Consider the following 19,468-nt stretch of genomic DNA (forward strand, 5'->3'; position numbering starts at 1 on the left):
TACATCACACAAACAATATTGGTTATTCTACTAAATTCTACATATAAAATGTCGAACTCGATGTCTATTAAAGTAGTCATAATACTGTAATATAATTTTCCAACCCTCAATACATGTGACAGATACATATGTTTTTCATTTTACTATAACTTTCAAATATACAACACAATATGAAACACTATCAAGATCAGAACATCAAAAATTTAGGCGTAACCTTTCTCGATTGGATAACTCTAAGGATAACAAAAACAAAGTTCTAAGTTTTCTTCTTCTAGATAACCTTTTTTTTTATTCTATAGTTTGCAATGTAATATTTTACTCAATAGGGACTATAATGTAATACACGACATCGAAATTGCTTTGGTCAAAGCTATATCTTATTGTTAAGAGAAGATTAAAGATGATTTGCTTAAAGATAGCATTGTTTTTTAATATATACTAAGCAATCATTACAATCGCGTAAGGGTTCAAATAAATATAACCATCAAACCAACCGTTTTTCAAGAGTTAATTATTGAAGTATTGAGAAGACTATCGGACATGGAATCAAGCAGGCCCAGTGGCCTCGGTGGATAAAAGGAGGCGTGGTGGCCAAGGAGGATGAAAGGAAGCATGATGGCCTCGAAGGATCAAAAGATCAAAGGATCTAAGGCGGCACGTTAGCCACGGAGGGGGCACTCACCGTGGCGTCCCGCGGGTCCGCGACGTCGTCGGTGTCGGGCGCCGAGTGGTGGTAGCGGCGCTTGGCGGAGCCGCGCGCGTCCAGCGGCGCGCCCGGCGCCAGGCACGACAGCCAGCGGTGCCGCCGCGCCACGCGCCCGCACTCCTTCTGGAACTGGGGGGACACGTTGTTGTACGTCTCTTATTCATGGACTGGGGGGGAGGGGAGGGACACGACCCTAATTGTACAATTTATTCACCAGACGCCGTTCTATTCAATAGTTAACATGGATAATAGATAGTAAACCAAATTTTTATTTCGTGAGATTTTTTTTAAAGAGCGGAAAAAAATGATTATAAGGTGAGATTCGAAACACATGATACACACGAAACTAAAAGAGTAGAAGAAATTCGATTGCTGAGGCGACATTATTCCAATGATTACAATATTGTATCTATGGAACGCGGCCTTCGTCAAATTAATTTTTCAGTTATATAATATTGAAATGCTTCATAAATGAGACATTTTGAAAGAACTGAAATATATTAGATTCAATTAAATACGATAATACACCAAAAAACACCAAAAAGAGGCCAGAAAAAAAAATACTCACAACTTCATTCTGCAAACAATGGAAGATGAAAATGAAGAGTCCCTGCAGCGAGTTCAGTATCGTGAACGCGTACGCCACGCCCACGGTCTGCTCGTTGATGTACAGGAGACCGAAAGTCCACGTGAGACCGAGCAGAAATGCTAGTACTACTGAGCTATTCAGCCAGACCCTGAAAATGTGAGATATAGAATGTAACAAAGGATTCATTTTTAAAGACGATAAAATTTTACGTTATATTTGGACTTTTATTATTTTCCTTATTGACTTTCGAAAAGCGTATTTTTGCTAGTTATATACATGTACAATTAAGGCAAAATGTGTTTTTCGGTACAATAGACAGAACAACAACAATTGAATTTCCCTCATCATAATACTAATTACAAACATATAGGTAAAAAAATTGGAGAATATAGGGTATTGTGTATTTAAAAGTATATCTGAGTTAATTAGTTAATGCTTTTTGTAAAAAAGTAAAGAATTAAGATAAACCAACCTTATTTTATATAATTTAGAATTTTCTTTCGCCTTTATAGATACTGTTGAGTGATGACACATCATGTAGATCACCATGCTCAGACAGATCCAGTTTGCCTGAAATTAATTGAAATAAATCAATTAGGTAGAATAAGGCATAAGGTACCCCATAGACGATCAGCGTCAAATAGTTGCATGCGTATGCTACTCTGTTTCGTATGATAAGTGGGGGAGCAGAAGGCCCATTCATTCCTACTTTATTTTTTGATGTTATAGTGGGTAACTGAGTTTGCAAATCGCGTGATGGTAAACGATCACCACCGCCCATGATTATTCAAGGGTTTGAACACTGGAAAGAAAAGTCGACTAGTTATCGACTAAGTAATCGGTGGGGTGAGATAAATCCTTCCCTTATCCTTATAAAGGGATGGGATGGGTAGGGCGAGGCAAAGTGTCTCTGTCGTCAGTTCTTTCCTTATCCTTAAGAAGGAGTGGAGTGAGTAGGGTGCGGGGTGCAGCAGAGCACTCACGAGCAGCACGACGGCGACGGGCCCCACGAAGGCGGCGAGGAAGTAGCGCTCGGTGGCGAGCCAGCAGTGCGCGGGCGTGCCGTAGCCGCGCGGCCACGCGGCGGCCGACGCCAGCACCACGAGCGCGGGCGCCGCGTACGCGCCGCCGCAGTACCAGCGCCCGCGCGCGCGCTCCGGCTCGAACACCTCCACCAGCATCGCGTACAGGTGGAACCCTGCGCGACACCAACACGCTCCGTACTTGTACCATTTCTCAATATTGGCTCATCGAAAATTACATAAGTAGTTCCTTAATTTACAATTTTATTTATTAAACGAATTCCTTAGATTAAATAATCAAATCGGCAAATGTAAGAAAATATGACGTAATAAATGAATAACTTAAAAAGTAAATAAAAATGATAATCGTAATATGGGAAATAATAATAATTGTTCTACGTAAATGTAAAAAAAATGATGAAATAACAGAATGTAAAAATAATACTAGTCATTGTTAAAATTGTAATCAAATTAAAATCGCGAGTTGTGCGGACTTGAATTTTTTATAAAAACTTTGTAACCACAATTCTAACAAATAAATTCATTTTATTTATCGCATTGAAGTAGAAACCTAAGTTATTCAGCTCATAAATATGTATTACACAACATTACTGAATAAAAAAGTATATTATAACACCTGTAACATCGCTTAGAAATAGAGCACGGTGCGAAAATCCAGCTTAACATCACAACCAAGGTAATTTCAACACCTCATCTCCTTCAAAAAGTTATAGTACCATAGTAGAACTAATATAATTTTTTTACTTCGAATTTCGAAAATAGACAAAACTCAATTCCAACATTCAAAACTTACATATAATGTTCACAATCTATTTAAATCAATACAAAACATAAAATAAATCTATATTCCCACTCACCTTCTAGAAACATCCAAGCGAAGGCGGCCAAGAAGAAGTAATGCAGGAGTCCAGCTATAACACCACACAGTATCCTGTCTTGTGTCTGGTCGATACCACACATGAACACCACCTCAGCGATCAGCAGACAGATGCACAGGTTCTTGTGGATCAGCACGCGATCCGACTGAAATGAACGAGGTGTTATTTATAGATAAATAGAGGAAAGGTTTTGTTTACTGTTCTTTGTCTTTTTTCAATTAATGATAGACTGAAAGTGGGATAGATTTAAACATATAACAGTTATAGTGATTTGTAATTAGTCTATTTGTATTTATACCATACATAAACAGACCTAATTTGAAAAATATGAAGTATCTTCAAATAAAACGTAACGACAAATGTAGAATAATGCGCATAGGCTGCTTACACACACGTAAATAACATTTCTTAGCAAAACAAAAACAAAATAAAAAATACATATTTATAAATGTGTATTTATACATGCCTTCATGTTCCTAAAGCATTGGAAAACTAAAATGGCGGCCAAGAGCGCGACAGCTGATATCGCGCAGCCAATGAACGTCAAGAGCCTCAACGCCATCTCGTGTTTAGCGCTGAGAGATACTCCGTGCACGTCCATTAATATTGCGAAGTTGGTTAAATGCGAACAGGCGCAGCCTGTATGCGTTAGATTGGACCATTCCACTTGACAACCTTCGGGAGACCAGCCGCTGTAAAAGATATGTTTAATGTATTAGTGAAAAAAGTTTATGACTACATTTTTGATATTTTCATATAAATATATCCGCTTATTATATGCTTACAGTTAGATACTGAATGAAGTAAGAAAATTAAATAGCACTTTATCCAATAGGGGAGAAAATAGCACCTTAATATCTTCATATAATTTTTGATTTTATTTATTATATTCAATCTCGAACTATGGTCAACGGGGGAGGGATTTACCACTCTAGTTTCTACCATGGGACCAAATGACAAAAAATTTCCAATCAGACACATAAGAATGACATGAATCTTTTAATAACCCCAGGCGTTACGAGTTACCAAACCAAACAAAACTAAGTCGAATTTGAGAACCTCGTTTATTTTTGGGAACGCCGGTTGAAAATACAAAAATAACTAAACAAAATAAATAGAACTTACTGTAACGTATAGTCCCAGAAGACGCAAGCAGGGTTGGTGACGTTTTCAGTTTTCAAGTGTTTCATTGTGAGGCGCACCATCTGGGACAGTTGGATGTGTCGCCCGTTGCCTAAACTTGCGGATATTACCTGGAAATTTAATTTTATGTTCTGTTATTTACCAAACATATTGTTATTAAAGCGATGTAGATACAACACTGTTCTGCAAGTTAATTATTTTTAGTAAAAAACTGAGACGCCTTCAAATTGTCAGAATTAGATCAAATTTAAATGGGACCATATTATAATAAAAATTTGAATCTTAACATAGCACTGTAACAAGATTTGTATTCATATCTGTTCTATAGATCGATTCTCTTCAGTTTTTAGTTTACCACTAGACATAGAATCTAGGATCCCTAAAAAGCTCACGTGTTAATATATATATACATATATATAATAGAAAAATTATAGAATAACGCTAACTAACAGTTCAATACTTCAGAAAAAAAAAATAAAATTTCTTACTTTTGAATTCAATACTCTAGTGACATTTTTCTTCTCCTTCTCGGAATTAATACTCGTGGACGAAGCCGGGTCAGAAGTATATGCAGCGAACTGTGGGGACTTGCCAAACGTTGGCGGTAAGATTTCTTCTAAACGGTCGAAGGCAAAGAACACTATCCTTACAAGGTCTACTTGGTGATTTTCTGGAAATAAAGAGTTATTTATTAACCACAAAAATAATATTCAACTTTAATTCTATAGTAGTAAGGTTTATTATTCGTGACAATTGTAGGTAATCATTAAATGCGTTTTTTTATTTAAACAACGTACAAAAATGAGACGAAAACACTCACTCAGAGTACTAAACTTTTCTGTTATATTTTAATTAATTTTATATCTTATATATAAAATTCCCGTGTCACAATTTCAGTTACCAAACTCCTCCGAAACGTCTGGACCGATTCTTATGAATTTTTGATTCTTAAAAATCGACCAACATCTATTTTTCATACCCTTAAATGATAAGAGTAAGGCAAAACAGCGTTTGCCGGGTCAGCTAGTAATAATATATACCTAGTAATGCAGCTTTAGGTATTGTGATAGTGTCTTCCGAAGCTTTCCACTGTTCCTGAGCAATCAGAGATGGGAAAGTTTCGTCTTCTACATTTTTCACTTCTAATACTCGGACAGATAGACCTGGAATATACAAGAGAAATAAGTAAGAGTTTAGAATATGAGTGGATAATTGACTAATTTGGTATAAAAATGTGTAAAATCATGGTTATATTAATAAAGTATTTTCCTTGAATATGTACCGATATACTTCTTTAATATTAAGTAAATGCGATGCGTTGCGTTTATCCAAGTTTAAATAAACGGCAGTAATTGCAAGTAAAACAGCAAAAGCAAAACATTCGTAACATATAACCACTAAATCAACACGAAAACTCACAGATATTCTTAACAATTTGCAGGATAGTTTTTTCTTTGGTGACTGCGTCCGCCAACAGGAACGCATTCTCTTCCAACTGCGTCAGCAGCGCACTTGCTACTCTATTCTGAGCGTCCATACTGAGGTCCGACCAAGACGCCCTCTGGCTTTCGTCTAGAAGATTCGATCCTAGAAAAGAACATATTATATTGCCTCGACTTATCAAGAACTTAGATATTAGTGCTAATTAATTATAGCTATTTAAGATTGTCACTAAAAATCCCTAATGGCAAAAAATTTTTTGAATACAAAAAGGACGAGATGGTAGGAAACATAGTAAAATAATACTTAAAAAATACGCTTCAAAGATAGAATCAGCGTTTATACAGAGCATATGTAAGAAAATAAATAATTTAATCCGGGCGTTCCTCTTCAGGATCATAAGACAAAGTAATAAAATTATTGTATTGTCACCGATCCCTTAATTGTTCTATGTTTGAATTTATTAATATAGCCTTTTTTATTTTAATATAGCCTTAGTGCGATCTTAGTGTAGTGTCCTATCATAGTGTAGATGACCATATCTAACCAGTTTTTATAACACCCAGTAACATATCAGTGACGATGGCCTCTTTCTGCCTCGGGTCTGGGAATGTCTGAACGTTTTGCGACATGCGCTGGGCGAGCTTCTTCATTATACTCGTTGTGGTCATCATGTCTCCGCCGTATAGCTTCTTTGATGATGTCACCTGAAAGAACAATTATTTATTATAACTAATTAAGAGTAAAATGTACATAAACATTTTTATTAATTCTTCACTGCCACTATGATATAGGATAATAAAGGATTTTGATAAATTCTTTTCGCACAGGGAAACATATTATAATAATGACAGTTTGTTATACGAAAATTTATTCGGACCACTCAAGAGAAGCTAGATAACAACCAAATCTGTCCAGACATTTATTATAACCAGTACAGAATAAATTAAATACCTGTGCCAAATCATTGCTAATACTAAGAAGGGATTCTCCCTCCCGCACTCTGGCCTCCAAGCTGTTGAGCCAGACCGACCTGCATTCACTTAAGTCTGGCGTAGCACCATGCCATTCTGGGATTGTGTCCGCTGAAAAGTTAGTGTTTGATGAAATACATTTTAGAAATAGGTTATAAAATGTACAAGAAATATGAGATGAACGCGGCAAAAGTGACTTCAGACCATAACCTGTCTTTGTAAACTTGTAGGCGATTAATGGATCGTGATAGAATTAGAATAAGGATTGGGACAATTTGAAACAATATTCATTACTTTGTACCAGCAGACATTTTGTGTTCAATAAATGATTTTCCAAAGCACTCCTCACGGTATTCTCATAAATTGCATAGTTATTTTTGATACTCACTATAAACATAGTCGCCATTGGAAGCAAGGTTTTCTCTCGAAGCCTGAGCATCTGGCAAGCCGGCGCTTCCTCTGTAATCTATCAAATGTTCTGGGGAATCCCCGTCACGACCTTAAATTAATTAACGATTTTGGGTTACTTGCTAATACAGTCACATTTAGCGTAGCTCTTTGACCAATATTTTACATTATTTGTCCTGTTAACTGACAGATGTGATACACAGAACACTATATGAAAAATGCAATGGACTTCCAATTGTCTAGAATTAAGACAGTATATGAAAATCGAACATTTTACGATTTCGTTATAGAACGAATAAGCTATAATCTTAAACCAGACCATATATTAGTACCAAATTTTATTTTCATACATTTGTTTTCAAATACTTTTTTCAGCATTTATATTTGACATACCTTTAAGTAAAGCATCCGAGCCCAGTCTCCTGATTAATTGCAATTGTCTCTCACTGGGTTGTTCCAAGCCCAAATCGTGGAAGTTCTCTCCAGATTGCAAGCCTGAACTGCGGCGGTGAGGCCGCTCCTCTTCTAGGTGTTGGTGGGCTGTTAGTGTGCATCTGAAATGATATAAAGTCTTAGGTATGCTGCTATAAACTCATATAAATAACCTTTATATTTAAGATATATTAATATATATCGTAATGTATTCATAGGAAGGGATTTATTATTCTTTTCGTCTTAAACGTTGGTAGTGGCAGGACAACGTTTGTGCTAGACTAGTAGGGTTAATCAGAGTAATTGTGAGTAGGGTTCATTGGAAAAATATTCTAATAATTTTCTTCTATAATTGCGAAACGTTTAAATTCTGATATCTAATTAATTTTGATACATATCTTTAAAAAATGTCAATAGACAATATAAAGTTTTTAATACATAGTATTTTTTTGTTTTTGATTTTAATATAGTTTTTTGAGGAGTGTTTCTAATTATCCCCGTTTGAAATTACACTATTCACTCTACTATATCTTTACTAATATTATAAAGCTGAAGAGTTTGTTTGTTTGGACGCACTAATCTCAGGAACTACTGGGCCGATTTAAAAAATTCTTTCAGTGTTAGATAGCCCATTTATTGAGGAAGACTATATATGTACCACGCATGTATATGGGCATGTATATGGGCTATATATGTACCACGGGCGAAACCGGAGCGGCCCGCTAATAAAGACATAAAGACATATAGAAGAAGCACTAGAACACTAACTTCCATCTAGCCAACCCCGTAGCGCCCCCCGGACACGGCTGCACCGCGTACGTGCCCGCCAACGTCCAGTTCCAATGTAGCCCCCGCGAATTCACTTGCGGACAGTACGCACGCCGTCCTAACGCTGGTGTTGCGCTCGTTGCTGTAAATAATAATAACTATTATAATAATAAATAAACACAATAGTAATAATGTGGTGTCCTACAACACATTAAACTCTCTACTCTCTCTCACGTACCTAAGCTTTCCGTAAGACCTTTCTGTAGTATTATGGAGAGATACAGCAGATAATAAATAACAATCTACTTTTGTTATAAATCATAAGTATATAGTAACAGATGTTTGAAAATCACGTAATATTTAATAAGAATATCTTATATTATTTTCTACATTGAATCTATACTGATATTATAAAGTTGAAGAGTTTGTTTGTTTGAAGCGCTAATCTCAGGAACTAGTGATTTGAAAAATTATATCAGTGCCCTAGCCCATTTATTGAGGAAGGCTATATAACATAAAACACAGGTCTCAGCTGACGAACTAAGCCAGACGGTACTAGACCTGTACGAAATATCGCGAATGTTATGCTTGGTTGTTAACAACGAACTTAATAAAAGAACTTAGTCGTTTTAGAAATTATTGAGGCGTCCAATGCTCAAAAAGATTTTATTGCATAATCAACGAAGAATATATTTTGCAAATACAAGATCATTCGTTAATTAAATAATTTAAACGCTTTATTTTAAGAACAACACCAACGTACAGAAAACTTTATCATAATCATCTTCAGGAGTGTCCGGTCGGTTGTCTTTGGGAGGGCCGTGGAGGGATGGAGTGGAATCAGCATCTTCGTCTTTTGGCGCCCACTGCAGGGTCTCGTCAGTTACTGCCACTGAGAGTTTAAATAATAATATAAATAATATATTATATTAATATTTACCAACTTGTATAAGTAGATTTATCAAATAATAAAATTAATTAACAAAATTTATAATATTATGAATTCACTTTTAACTTTAATTAACGCTAGATTATTATAGGATGTATATAGGATATAATGCAAAAACGCCTCTTAATAAAGACTCGTCAAGAAGTCTGAAATTTGGACAATTATTAATGTTTGGAGACTGTGTGCATAAGTCCTTACCTGGTTCATCAAATTTCTCCTTAGGTTTCTCAACTTTGGTCTCATCAGCTACCTTTGGAATCTCTTCCTTTATAACCGGCACTTTGTCCAAGGGTACTTGAGGCGGTTCCTTCTCTGATGATGGCTCTGGCTGTTTCGTTGTTGTTTTCTGAAAAATTTGTTGGGATATTAACGTTTTTTCATTGGAAATAAAACACATAATAAAAAAATGTACACATAGTGGTAATTGTAAATGTAATATTTATTGTTTCGAACAATATCTCACAGTTTTCCAATTGTGAATAAAAATTACAAAGCTGTTGAAATTTTGTATCGGAATAAACATGAATTAAATACTCTCTCATGCTGTTCTTCCAAGTAGTATAATAAATAACGAAAATAATGATACAAATACGTTTTTAAGAAGCATTTTTTTTCCATTATGAGCATGATGCAAGTTGTACTTAGCATATAATTATATGTTTTTTTTTTTTGTTTTTTTTATTAGTATTTTTTTCTTTGTTTCCAAAAATGGATTATAACATTTGCCCATATAGCATATTTATACCTTAGTGCCAATATTTCCCAGCTGCACTTCTGGTGGCAGTGTAATATGAGGTCTGAAGGTGGGTGGCGTGATGACTGTCGGTTTCTTCTTCTCCTGTTGCGTTTGAACTGGGTTCTTGGGCACGGGCGGTGCGGTGGACCTCCAGACTGTTGGTTGCGAGGTTATGAGCCAGGGTGGTGATGGTCTACTTGTTGTGCTGGTGGTTGATGCTGGAAATAGGTGAAGATAGGTAGGTGAGTTCACGAGATCATTTCTAAATTTAAAAAGGAAAGTCGCTTTAATTACACCACTTTTAACACAAGAACGGCTTAACAGAATTGAACAAGTTTTACTTTTTAATTAGGCTTAGGATTAGAATTAGGATAAAATTTGGAGAGTATTCAAAACATAGGAGAGTTGGTTAATTAAATACCCAATAGGTATTTGAAATACATATATCGAAGGCTGATAATGTATGTCGTAAATAAAATCCTTTAAGTGAAGAATACTCTATGTAGTCATTGTCATAAAGCAGACTCTACTTTATGACAATATATATTTAAAACCCGACCGAAATGACACATAATAAAAGCGGTATTCCCACCAAAAGATAAACATAAACATTTTAAACAGGATATATTATGTAAGCAAGAAAGCTTTCCTGCATTCAAATGAAGCTTTTGTTTATCAAAGATAGATGGATCGTTTAAGATTTTTTCTGACAAACAATAGAAATTCGAAGTTTCAATTCATCTGAAATTATGAAATACTATACGCTTGTCCCAGCTGCGCCTGGATATCAAGGTTTCTGTTTTATTCCAAAGCATTTAATTCGATTAAAAACAGCTCATACCCTGTATGTATACCAAATTTCTTCAAAATCCGTTCAATAGTTTCAGCGTGATTGACGGACAAACATCCAAACAAACTTTCACATGTATTATATTAATGTGATAGTATGATTAATTATTATTTGAATTTAAAATGATTGTACACAATTTCTTCATGTGTTTGATTTTACGATTTGACTGCTTCTTTAGTACAGTGGTTAATGCGTTAGCATAGAACCGAGGGGTCCTGGGTTGGATTCCTGATGGGGACTCACAAAAAATGTCTCGGTCTGGCAAGACACAGAAGGCTGATCACCTACTTGCCCATAAAGAAAAATCGATCAGTGAAATAGATGTATATCATCTGCCCCATACCCCAGCTTGATGTATGTACGAAACGCAAGCTAAATAATATGAATAAAAAAAAATTGTAGATAACACATATAACTCACCGGGTACACATTGGTAATGCGCCTCGAGGTATTTCAATGTATTCGGACACGGGTCACCGAACATGTTTGTGCTCGCCAATATACTGCAATTCTGGTGCATACTACACCTGGAACCGAATGAGGAATGAGTTAATAAATAGGTCAATGAAAGAGACTATGCCTTGGTTGTTGATAAATCTTAGTACAACACATACGAACCATGTTGTAGCAAAAAACGAGTTTAAATAATTATGTGTATATGCAAAGATTCTCTCTGATCTGCATTGTAATAATTATTCTATGTAAAAATCGCCTTCAAATTGTCAGAACGATTATAATGAGACCACATTGAGGGCACCAGCATTCAAACATAAAAAGAAACATGAAAATCGGTTCACTCTGTCGAAAGTTTTGAGGTAACAAACACAAAAATACGGTTGAATTGAGAACCTCATCCTTTTTTGAAGTCGGTTGAAAATAAATAAAATATACAGAATGCAAATAATTAATCCAAGAAAAAAGTTCACAAGTTTGACCACATGTTTACATTATCATAAAGAAAACAAAAAAAACTAAAATTTTTTACAATATATTTCGCATTTTTCACCTATCTCCCCGTTGTTGTCTGGTAGAAATCACTGTACAGCGAAAAGGTAGCCCATTGTGCTATATCAAGACTGCATCATATTATTTACTTTTATGGATCTTGTTTAAATATAATGTCAGAGTTTATTAAATAAATAAGACATGATTTAGTCCTTATTTCAATGCACTACACTCAACATCAAATTTAACCCACTCCACTTACAAATTCCTAGCCATTTGACGCTAAACTAGCGTTCCTAGCTTCATTAAGTGATGTAAACAATTTAAATGTTATTTACATAAGTTAGTTTCAGACCTTTATTGGCAATCTCGCTGCCCTAACACGATCAAATTGGGTTGCGAATATTTAATTTCACAGAATTTATGGGATAATGTATGGTTTTAGATTTTCCGTTTCAAAAGACTTATTTATTGTTAAGTTTCCGTTCTTCTAAAACCTTCATTTACATAAAATAGACACAATAAAGGTTTACCTAGTGGATTTAGTTAGAATAGTAATGTAAAAGTGTATTACATAATTTTATTATTTTATTTTAACACTTTTTTTACACATTAATTATAGAAAGAAGAAGTAAAAAGAAAATATAAACAATAGTTAAAGATAATGTATAACGGGGCGCTCTTATCACTTTAGAGTGATTTCATCCAGGCAACCCTTTATAAACAATGAACTTTAGCAGTTGATCAATAGTTTATAACAAATTAATATCTTTACTTATTGAATTAAACCATATTACTGAGTGTAATCTATTATTATTCCTTGAATCCTTGTGATAATAGTTCTTAGTATATGAATATTTTATAATGCAATTAACCCTAATTCTATATAAATATATTTCAAGCACCACCACCACAATTAATGGCAGGGCCTATAAGAGAATGAAAGCACAAAATACCATTATTATCGCCAATGAAGCCGCAGCTCGTAATCTGTACTGCAATGACTTGTATCAAACATTTCAATAACTATTGATTTATCTTTATTTATTGTAATGACAATATTGAGAACAATTTTACTCATTTTATAGTTATGCATGAGGGTTCTTTGCTCTAATACTTTACCCGTTCGCGGAACATGTACCTACCACGTTTGATTCCCGTTTCAGTAAGGTAAATTTATAAAATTTTATATTATGGTGCGCAAAATTCTTAATAAGTTACTGGAAACACTGTCTCGTAGACAGTAAATACTACTTTAAATATTATTTTTTTACATTATATCAAGTACAAACTTAATCTTTACTTATTTACTGTGACTCTGTCTTTCAATATTTATTCATTCAATTAAGTATGATTATATATTAATTGACAATTGTATATTAATACTCAAAATCTCTGCAAATTTATATACCTACAAAAAAAACAGATTATTAACCGTTATTTTACATTGAAAGACTAGCAAAAGTTACCTGCTATGCAAAACCCGTAAGCTCCTGGTGGACATGCAGTTGACGCTCCAGTCGGTGTTGCCGTGGTCGTTGCAGATGGTGATCGAGAACCTTCCATAATTCGCTCTTATCAGGTGTATCACGGAGCCCTCCCCGCAGCCGATCTTCAGTGTCTTCCCTTCGCACGCGTACGCCGTCTCGTACCGTGGTTCTGTGGAAACAAATGACATATATTATAACATATCTATATATAAAAGCGAAAGGTCACACACACTCATCACGATATCCCAAAAACGGCTGGGCCTATAAAGGTGAAATTTGGTAGGAAGTTAGTTAATCGTTAGTTGACGTGTCTTAAGGACGAATTTCGTAATATTTAGCATTTATTTTATAAAATGCTCATTACTGCGGTAAGACGCTTCATTCCCATGAAAATTTATTTGACCAAGCGAATTTGCGGGCAACAGCTAGTATGTTAATAAGATATTGAAAAAGGTTCTTGGATACTATTGAATGAACTTATTTTGAAGTTTAAATATATTCTATTTCAGTGTTGTCATGGTATAATGAAAACTATTTAAATGATTAATACTGTGATTACTAAACGCTCTGTATATAAAATAATTGTGTCTTAAATATAATAATTCATATAAATGAAATTACAACCAACCAATTGAAAGGAAAAGAGGGCAATCGAGATAGATTACATGATAAGAAAACGTCTAGACATTTTGAATTAATATTAGCGTACTATGTTATAATCAAAAAGCTTTAAGTATTTTGGAGGTTTTATCCGCATAATTCCCGTAGGAGGAATGAAATCTTATGTCCCTTCTCGAGTTTCAAACTATAATTGTACCATAATTCATCAAAATCAGTTGAGTGGTTTAGGCGAGAGGAAGATTCGAACATACAGACGTCACTTTCGAATATATAATATTAGTCGCGATTAAACTATAATAACGTAGAGTTTTAAATCGGTGAGAAATATAAATTTCTATAGTAATAAATTACACTGTCATAAGCAAACCACTTTGTACTCATGTCAAGAATTAATAGTAACACGCTGAGTCAGCAACTTTACCATTTCAAAGCAAGCGTAAACGCTCTATTTAATTCGTATTAATTGTGGTGAAATTGGTCAATTGCTCAAATAAACCTTTGATATACCAACCTGTTTAGCAGGAAGCTTTAATTGTGTTGTTTTAATTTATACTAATATTATAAAGCTGAAGAGTCTGTTTGTTTGAACGCACTATCTCAAGAACTACTGGACCGATTCAAATTCAAATTCGGAGTAGTTTAATAGAGGTTCTACATACATATAAACCTTTCTTTTGATTCACGCTATGAATAAAAAAAACATCAATTCCTTGTGCAGTTTTAAATATTTAAACATACATAGGAGCATATGGATGGCACGTAGATAGCTGAACAAATGGAATAACATATAGGCAACTTTTCATCCTGATATTACTACGGGATACGGACTTACGCGAGTGAAACCGCGGGGCGCAGCTAGTAATGATCTATATCGTAAAAAACATGACGTTTGACTTCATCAATAAAATACATCAAGTAAATTGAGAGTACTCCCCACAAACTAAGCACAGCCCTTTACCTCCAAACCCATTAGAAACAGTCAAATAATTATCACCACCAATCGAAGTTAAATCGCCGGAATTTAACAAAATCACCCACATATTAACGGCACACACACGCTGCAATCGACAATTGCATCTTTATATTTCCCGATCGCTACATCTAACAACGATACCGATATCGGTACGATTTAATTGGATTTATTTGCGGTGCGGAGTTGTTTTTCGGTCTGCAGCCCGCCAATTGGACGACTGTTCTCGTGCACAATATCTTTCAAATAATTAATGTTAGTTTTTGTATTGAGCTTAACTGTAGTGAAACACTGTATACTGGTCAATTATGGACTACGGAATTAAATCGAGCGTGTTTCGTAAGGACCTGAAAACGATGGGTGTGAAAAGCTGGAGAGCCCGGGCAGGGAATCGAGACAGCTGGAAGAAAATACTTTACCAGGCTAAGGCCCACTCGCGGCTGTAGCGTTTCAGATGATGATGTTATTTGTAAGTAGGCAATCTTTAATGTATATATATGCCAGGAAATAATGTACGACATGGAAAAGGGCTATCTTCTTTTATCTAAGTAGGTACTTTATTATACTATTATAATAAACTAAGAGAAAACTAACAACAAATTGAATTTATGACTAATACAATATTGTTTACTGGCAAGTTTGATACATTCAAAATTGCATCACAAGATGTATGGATGGTGTTAAAAATATGGATGAGGAAATGCATGGGCTGAGTGAATATTGGAGGATTAAATTAATGGTAGCTCGAAAGATGCGCGTGTTCTCGCTACGTCATACTGTGAAATGAGGGCCTCAAACAATATTAAATATACCCTCGTTTTAGGGATGTTTGCGGTACTATCGATATATATAATCGATACTTTTATGTTGAGGTTACTATGTGTTTAAGACCCAATTGAAATAAGAATATACGTTTATAAATGCGACATGGTGGGTTAGGGCTACGGTAGAAATGATTAAGACTATAATTTGAAAATGCTTTTTAAAATATATTTAATAATGTCTTTTAATTAAATTTCCTTATAAATTATGATACAATTATTTCACGAATGGGAGGATATAAACTTCTGTTTAAATGTAAAATAAACTAGTAGGATACTAGTTATTGTTACATAACAATTGTAAACTACATAGTTTACAATACACATATTAATATTATTTATCAATAATAACCTTGTTTCATTGTCAGTAATTTCAAGTGATAAGTACAATATACGTTTATGCTTTGATTTGATTCAAACGCTGGTAAATTAGTCGCTATGGCAAATGACAATACAAATTCTATAATAGGGATGTGATCATAATTGAAATTTGTCGATACAATTAATTGTGTCTGGTAGTCGAGCACGTTTAGGCACGAATTCGGCCAGAACGAACCGGCGAAGTACCACATACACACACAGGAGACCGGCGTGTAATGGTAGCATGCTACTGTGTTTCAAACGGTGAGTGGAGAAGCCGTAGGCACTTTTCTTTTCCTCGCCCTTCCCAGTCCATTCCTCCATGCCTTTCCTTATTCCTTAAAAGCGAGCACCGCAATCGCGGAGGCTCTACCTCTGCGAATGTTCTTGGACGGTGGTGATCGGACCTTCAATCGAACCATCAGCTCAGTTGCCCGCTTATGGCATAAAAAGAAAAGATTCAATGTTCCAAAAACAAAATGGTTACTTATAAAATAAATGTACACCAACACAATAACAAGATATCAACAAGGAGGTTGAGTGGGCTGAAGTAAAAGAATTATTTGATATCCCACCAACGCGACACGTGTACACTCAACAAATCGTCCAACATAAAAAAAATAAAAAAATAAATAACGACACAATTCACGTATAAATCACTAGGGATGTAAATGAATAATATCGACAATCACACGCGACAGATGTTCACCTCGATACAAATCCAATATACGATATTAATTGCTATAATTACGACGGATCGTCTGTACCTCGGTCCACAAATAAATAATATTGTCTCGGCGACACAACATGTCAACATTGTACTATTAAATACCATACCAATTATACATTTTATACAAGAACAATTTCATATTCGTATGCTTTAATAATAGTGTATGGATTCGTTGTTTCAACGTTAATAGGTTTATAATTGTTGTAATGAAATACATGTGGTTTTGATTAATTTATAAGAATGTAGTCTCTATTTTTAAAACACTTAAATAGTACTAAATTTATTTATAATAATGTAACTAAATTGATTTCGTCTTTTATGTTGTGTTATGTTCTTCAATGATTTTTTATGAAAATATCACGTTATTATATTATACGTTCATATTTCGAGTTTAAATATCCACCCATAGCTACAAAGTAAAAAAAAACGACAGCAAAAAGCTCATTACCTTGACAATCACTTAAACAACACGCAACACGTAACAATATATCAAAATTAATCGATAATCCGCACAACACTAGAATGCACGCGAAACTGCAGTTTGTATCGATACGCGATAAGATCGATGGACGAAACTATTTTAAACCTCTCGAAAATAACACCTAGCTAAATAACCTCCCCCCCCCCCTGGAGGGTGGCTATAAAAATGATTTATTACAAGTGTCCAATGCTTGTTAGGAAGGGTCGAAAACAATTTACGAGGTATAAAGGGATAGGATAATTATTTCCAACGATGGGAATTTTCGTAAACTGTATATTTTTAGGGTTTTACTAATAGTCATTTAATATATGGAATTGTTTGATTTTCTTATACATAGACGGTAAAGTTTACACTTATAATATAGTAAAGCAGTGTTGTAATGAAAATTCTGTATCTATTTAGTTTCTTTCAATAATAAGGTAAACCGTAATTACGATACTGGCGAATAAAGCCGCGAACTAATTAATTATATAGAACGGAGTTAGCAATTCTTTCTCATAATATAAAACATGATTATAAATCGATATTTATTCTTCGGATTTGACATTTCAGATCAAATTCTTATATTTTTAGAGAAACGTAAAAAAATTAATGCAGACGTTATCAAAGTGTGGCACTTAAAAAGGCTTTATTCTCCATTCTAAGTGAGAAAAGCAATGCTTGCTATAAATTAGGTCAGCCTCGTATTCAAGTTATCACAGCCTCTCGGAACAAGTGTGTTAAGTAGCGAATTATACTAGTTTCTTACCTCGGTGCTGTCTGTCTTCAATTACGTCTTTTAGAGAGAAGTATGCTGGTTTAACACGCTTTTATTAGCTTCACCCGTATGTTTCTACGTAACCGATTTTAACCCACTTTAAACAGATATTCAAACTTTTTATATTTATCAAGGATCGATGACAATACATTAATTTCATTAGTTTGTCTTATTATCCTGATTCCTGATTAGGATCGCCAGGTCTTACTCCTACATAAGAGTAAGTGTGTCAATTTACATTTTATGTAACTGTTTAAAAAAAATTCATAGTTATCTAATACTTATTATTTTTTTACTTTATTAAATGATATAAGAATATAGGTACAAATATTTTAAAACTCTTCTATTGAAATATCACGATAACTGACACAATTACGACGTAACACATTTTTTATTTTTAAAATTTTTTTTTTTTGTAACAAATGTAAAATGGACGATCCATTGCCAATACCTAATCTTATTAATTTATATCAAGAAAGTTTTAAATCTCTCACTATCTAGATAAGTAATAACCTAGATAAGTAATAACGGAAGGCATAAAAGAGCTACGAACAAATTCAATTATCAATTCTCTTACATCTATGCGTAAATTACTACACAGCCGTTCTAATGTTATTCATTAATCCCAAGTGACCACTTTCGCGCACGTAAAATTGTAATTACACTTGTGTTTTACAAAACAGTTCCTTTCCAAACATTACTCCCTATTTCCTTACCAATACAAACTTTAAATTTATCCCATACCATCTCTATTCCAATGGGATTAAGTCCACAGTAGCTCGGCGTAACTGCAAACGGTTAATAAGCCCCTATCATGGAATCTCGTTAGCGAATACATGTGATGTCATTTGATATCCAACTACCGAACGGAACGGACGCCTCGCAGCGAGAGCGGCCATTCGAATATAAATACTATGCATAAGTAATAAGTTTGAATTTCAGTTATTTCATAAGGATAAGCCGTAGCTGTGGACTGTGCGAATTTAATTTTGCGAGCCATTAATCGACGTCGTCACGGGCCTATGGGATTAGGGTAAATTTTATTATGATCGTTATGGTGTCATGTGGTATGGCGTGGGTTTATGTCTCTAGTTTAATTCGCATTGTGCATTCGTGAATTTGAATCGAATCGTTAGTGAGAGCTAATAAAAGTAGGGGATGTTCATTTCGCGCAGATGGTGCTTTTCCTAAAATTATATGATACAAGTAACGCATATGCCATTGTTTTAGTGTCTTCGAACAATTTATGTTTATTTTTAATTTTGCATTACATCAAATAATATTATATAGGTGAATGATAGTAAGTATGGATGCTACATGCATCCATACTTACTTGAACTATTTTATTACTTGTATGAATATTTATTACTCTTTCAC

At 34.5% G+C, this 19,468-nt stretch overlaps 1 protein-coding gene across 3 annotated transcripts in view; it reads right to left on the reverse strand.

Annotated features, from left to right (window-relative positions):
- LOC119837714 (latrophilin Cirl) overlaps nucleotides 1-19,468 on the reverse strand; it is a 233,474-nt gene that overhangs the window by 5,378 nt on the left and 208,628 nt on the right. For all 3 annotated transcript variants that reach the window (XM_038363447.1, XM_038363444.1, XM_038363446.1), the window contains exons 3-22: nucleotides 13,331-13,520; nucleotides 11,337-11,443; nucleotides 10,076-10,284; nucleotides 9,529-9,676; nucleotides 9,145-9,273; nucleotides 8,382-8,523; nucleotides 7,575-7,735; nucleotides 7,162-7,272; nucleotides 6,754-6,884; nucleotides 6,347-6,506; nucleotides 5,779-5,946; nucleotides 5,400-5,522; nucleotides 4,848-5,029; nucleotides 4,342-4,469; nucleotides 3,683-3,908; nucleotides 3,196-3,361; nucleotides 2,279-2,493; nucleotides 1,768-1,865; nucleotides 1,275-1,443; nucleotides 683-835 (exon numbers count right to left, since the gene is read on the reverse strand). In XM_038363447.1, the coding sequence (XP_038219375.1) occupies nucleotides 683-835; nucleotides 1,275-1,443; nucleotides 1,768-1,865; nucleotides 2,279-2,493; nucleotides 3,196-3,361; nucleotides 3,683-3,908; nucleotides 4,342-4,469; nucleotides 4,848-5,029; nucleotides 5,400-5,522; nucleotides 5,779-5,946; nucleotides 6,347-6,506; nucleotides 6,754-6,884; nucleotides 7,162-7,272; nucleotides 7,575-7,735; nucleotides 8,382-8,523; nucleotides 9,145-9,273; nucleotides 9,529-9,676; nucleotides 10,076-10,284; nucleotides 11,337-11,443; nucleotides 13,331-13,520 (3,116 nt within the window). The remainder of the gene's footprint in view (nucleotides 1-682; nucleotides 836-1,274; nucleotides 1,444-1,767; nucleotides 1,866-2,278; nucleotides 2,494-3,195; nucleotides 3,362-3,682; nucleotides 3,909-4,341; nucleotides 4,470-4,847; nucleotides 5,030-5,399; nucleotides 5,523-5,778; nucleotides 5,947-6,346; nucleotides 6,507-6,753; nucleotides 6,885-7,161; nucleotides 7,273-7,574; nucleotides 7,736-8,381; nucleotides 8,524-9,144; nucleotides 9,274-9,528; nucleotides 9,677-10,075; nucleotides 10,285-11,336; nucleotides 11,444-13,330; nucleotides 13,521-19,468) is intronic.

Source organism: Zerene cesonia, chromosome 28 (assembly GCF_012273895.1).
Source record: "Zerene cesonia ecotype Mississippi chromosome 28, Zerene_cesonia_1.1, whole genome shotgun sequence".
NCBI classification, from domain to species: domain Eukaryota; kingdom Metazoa; phylum Arthropoda; class Insecta; order Lepidoptera; family Pieridae; genus Zerene; species Zerene cesonia.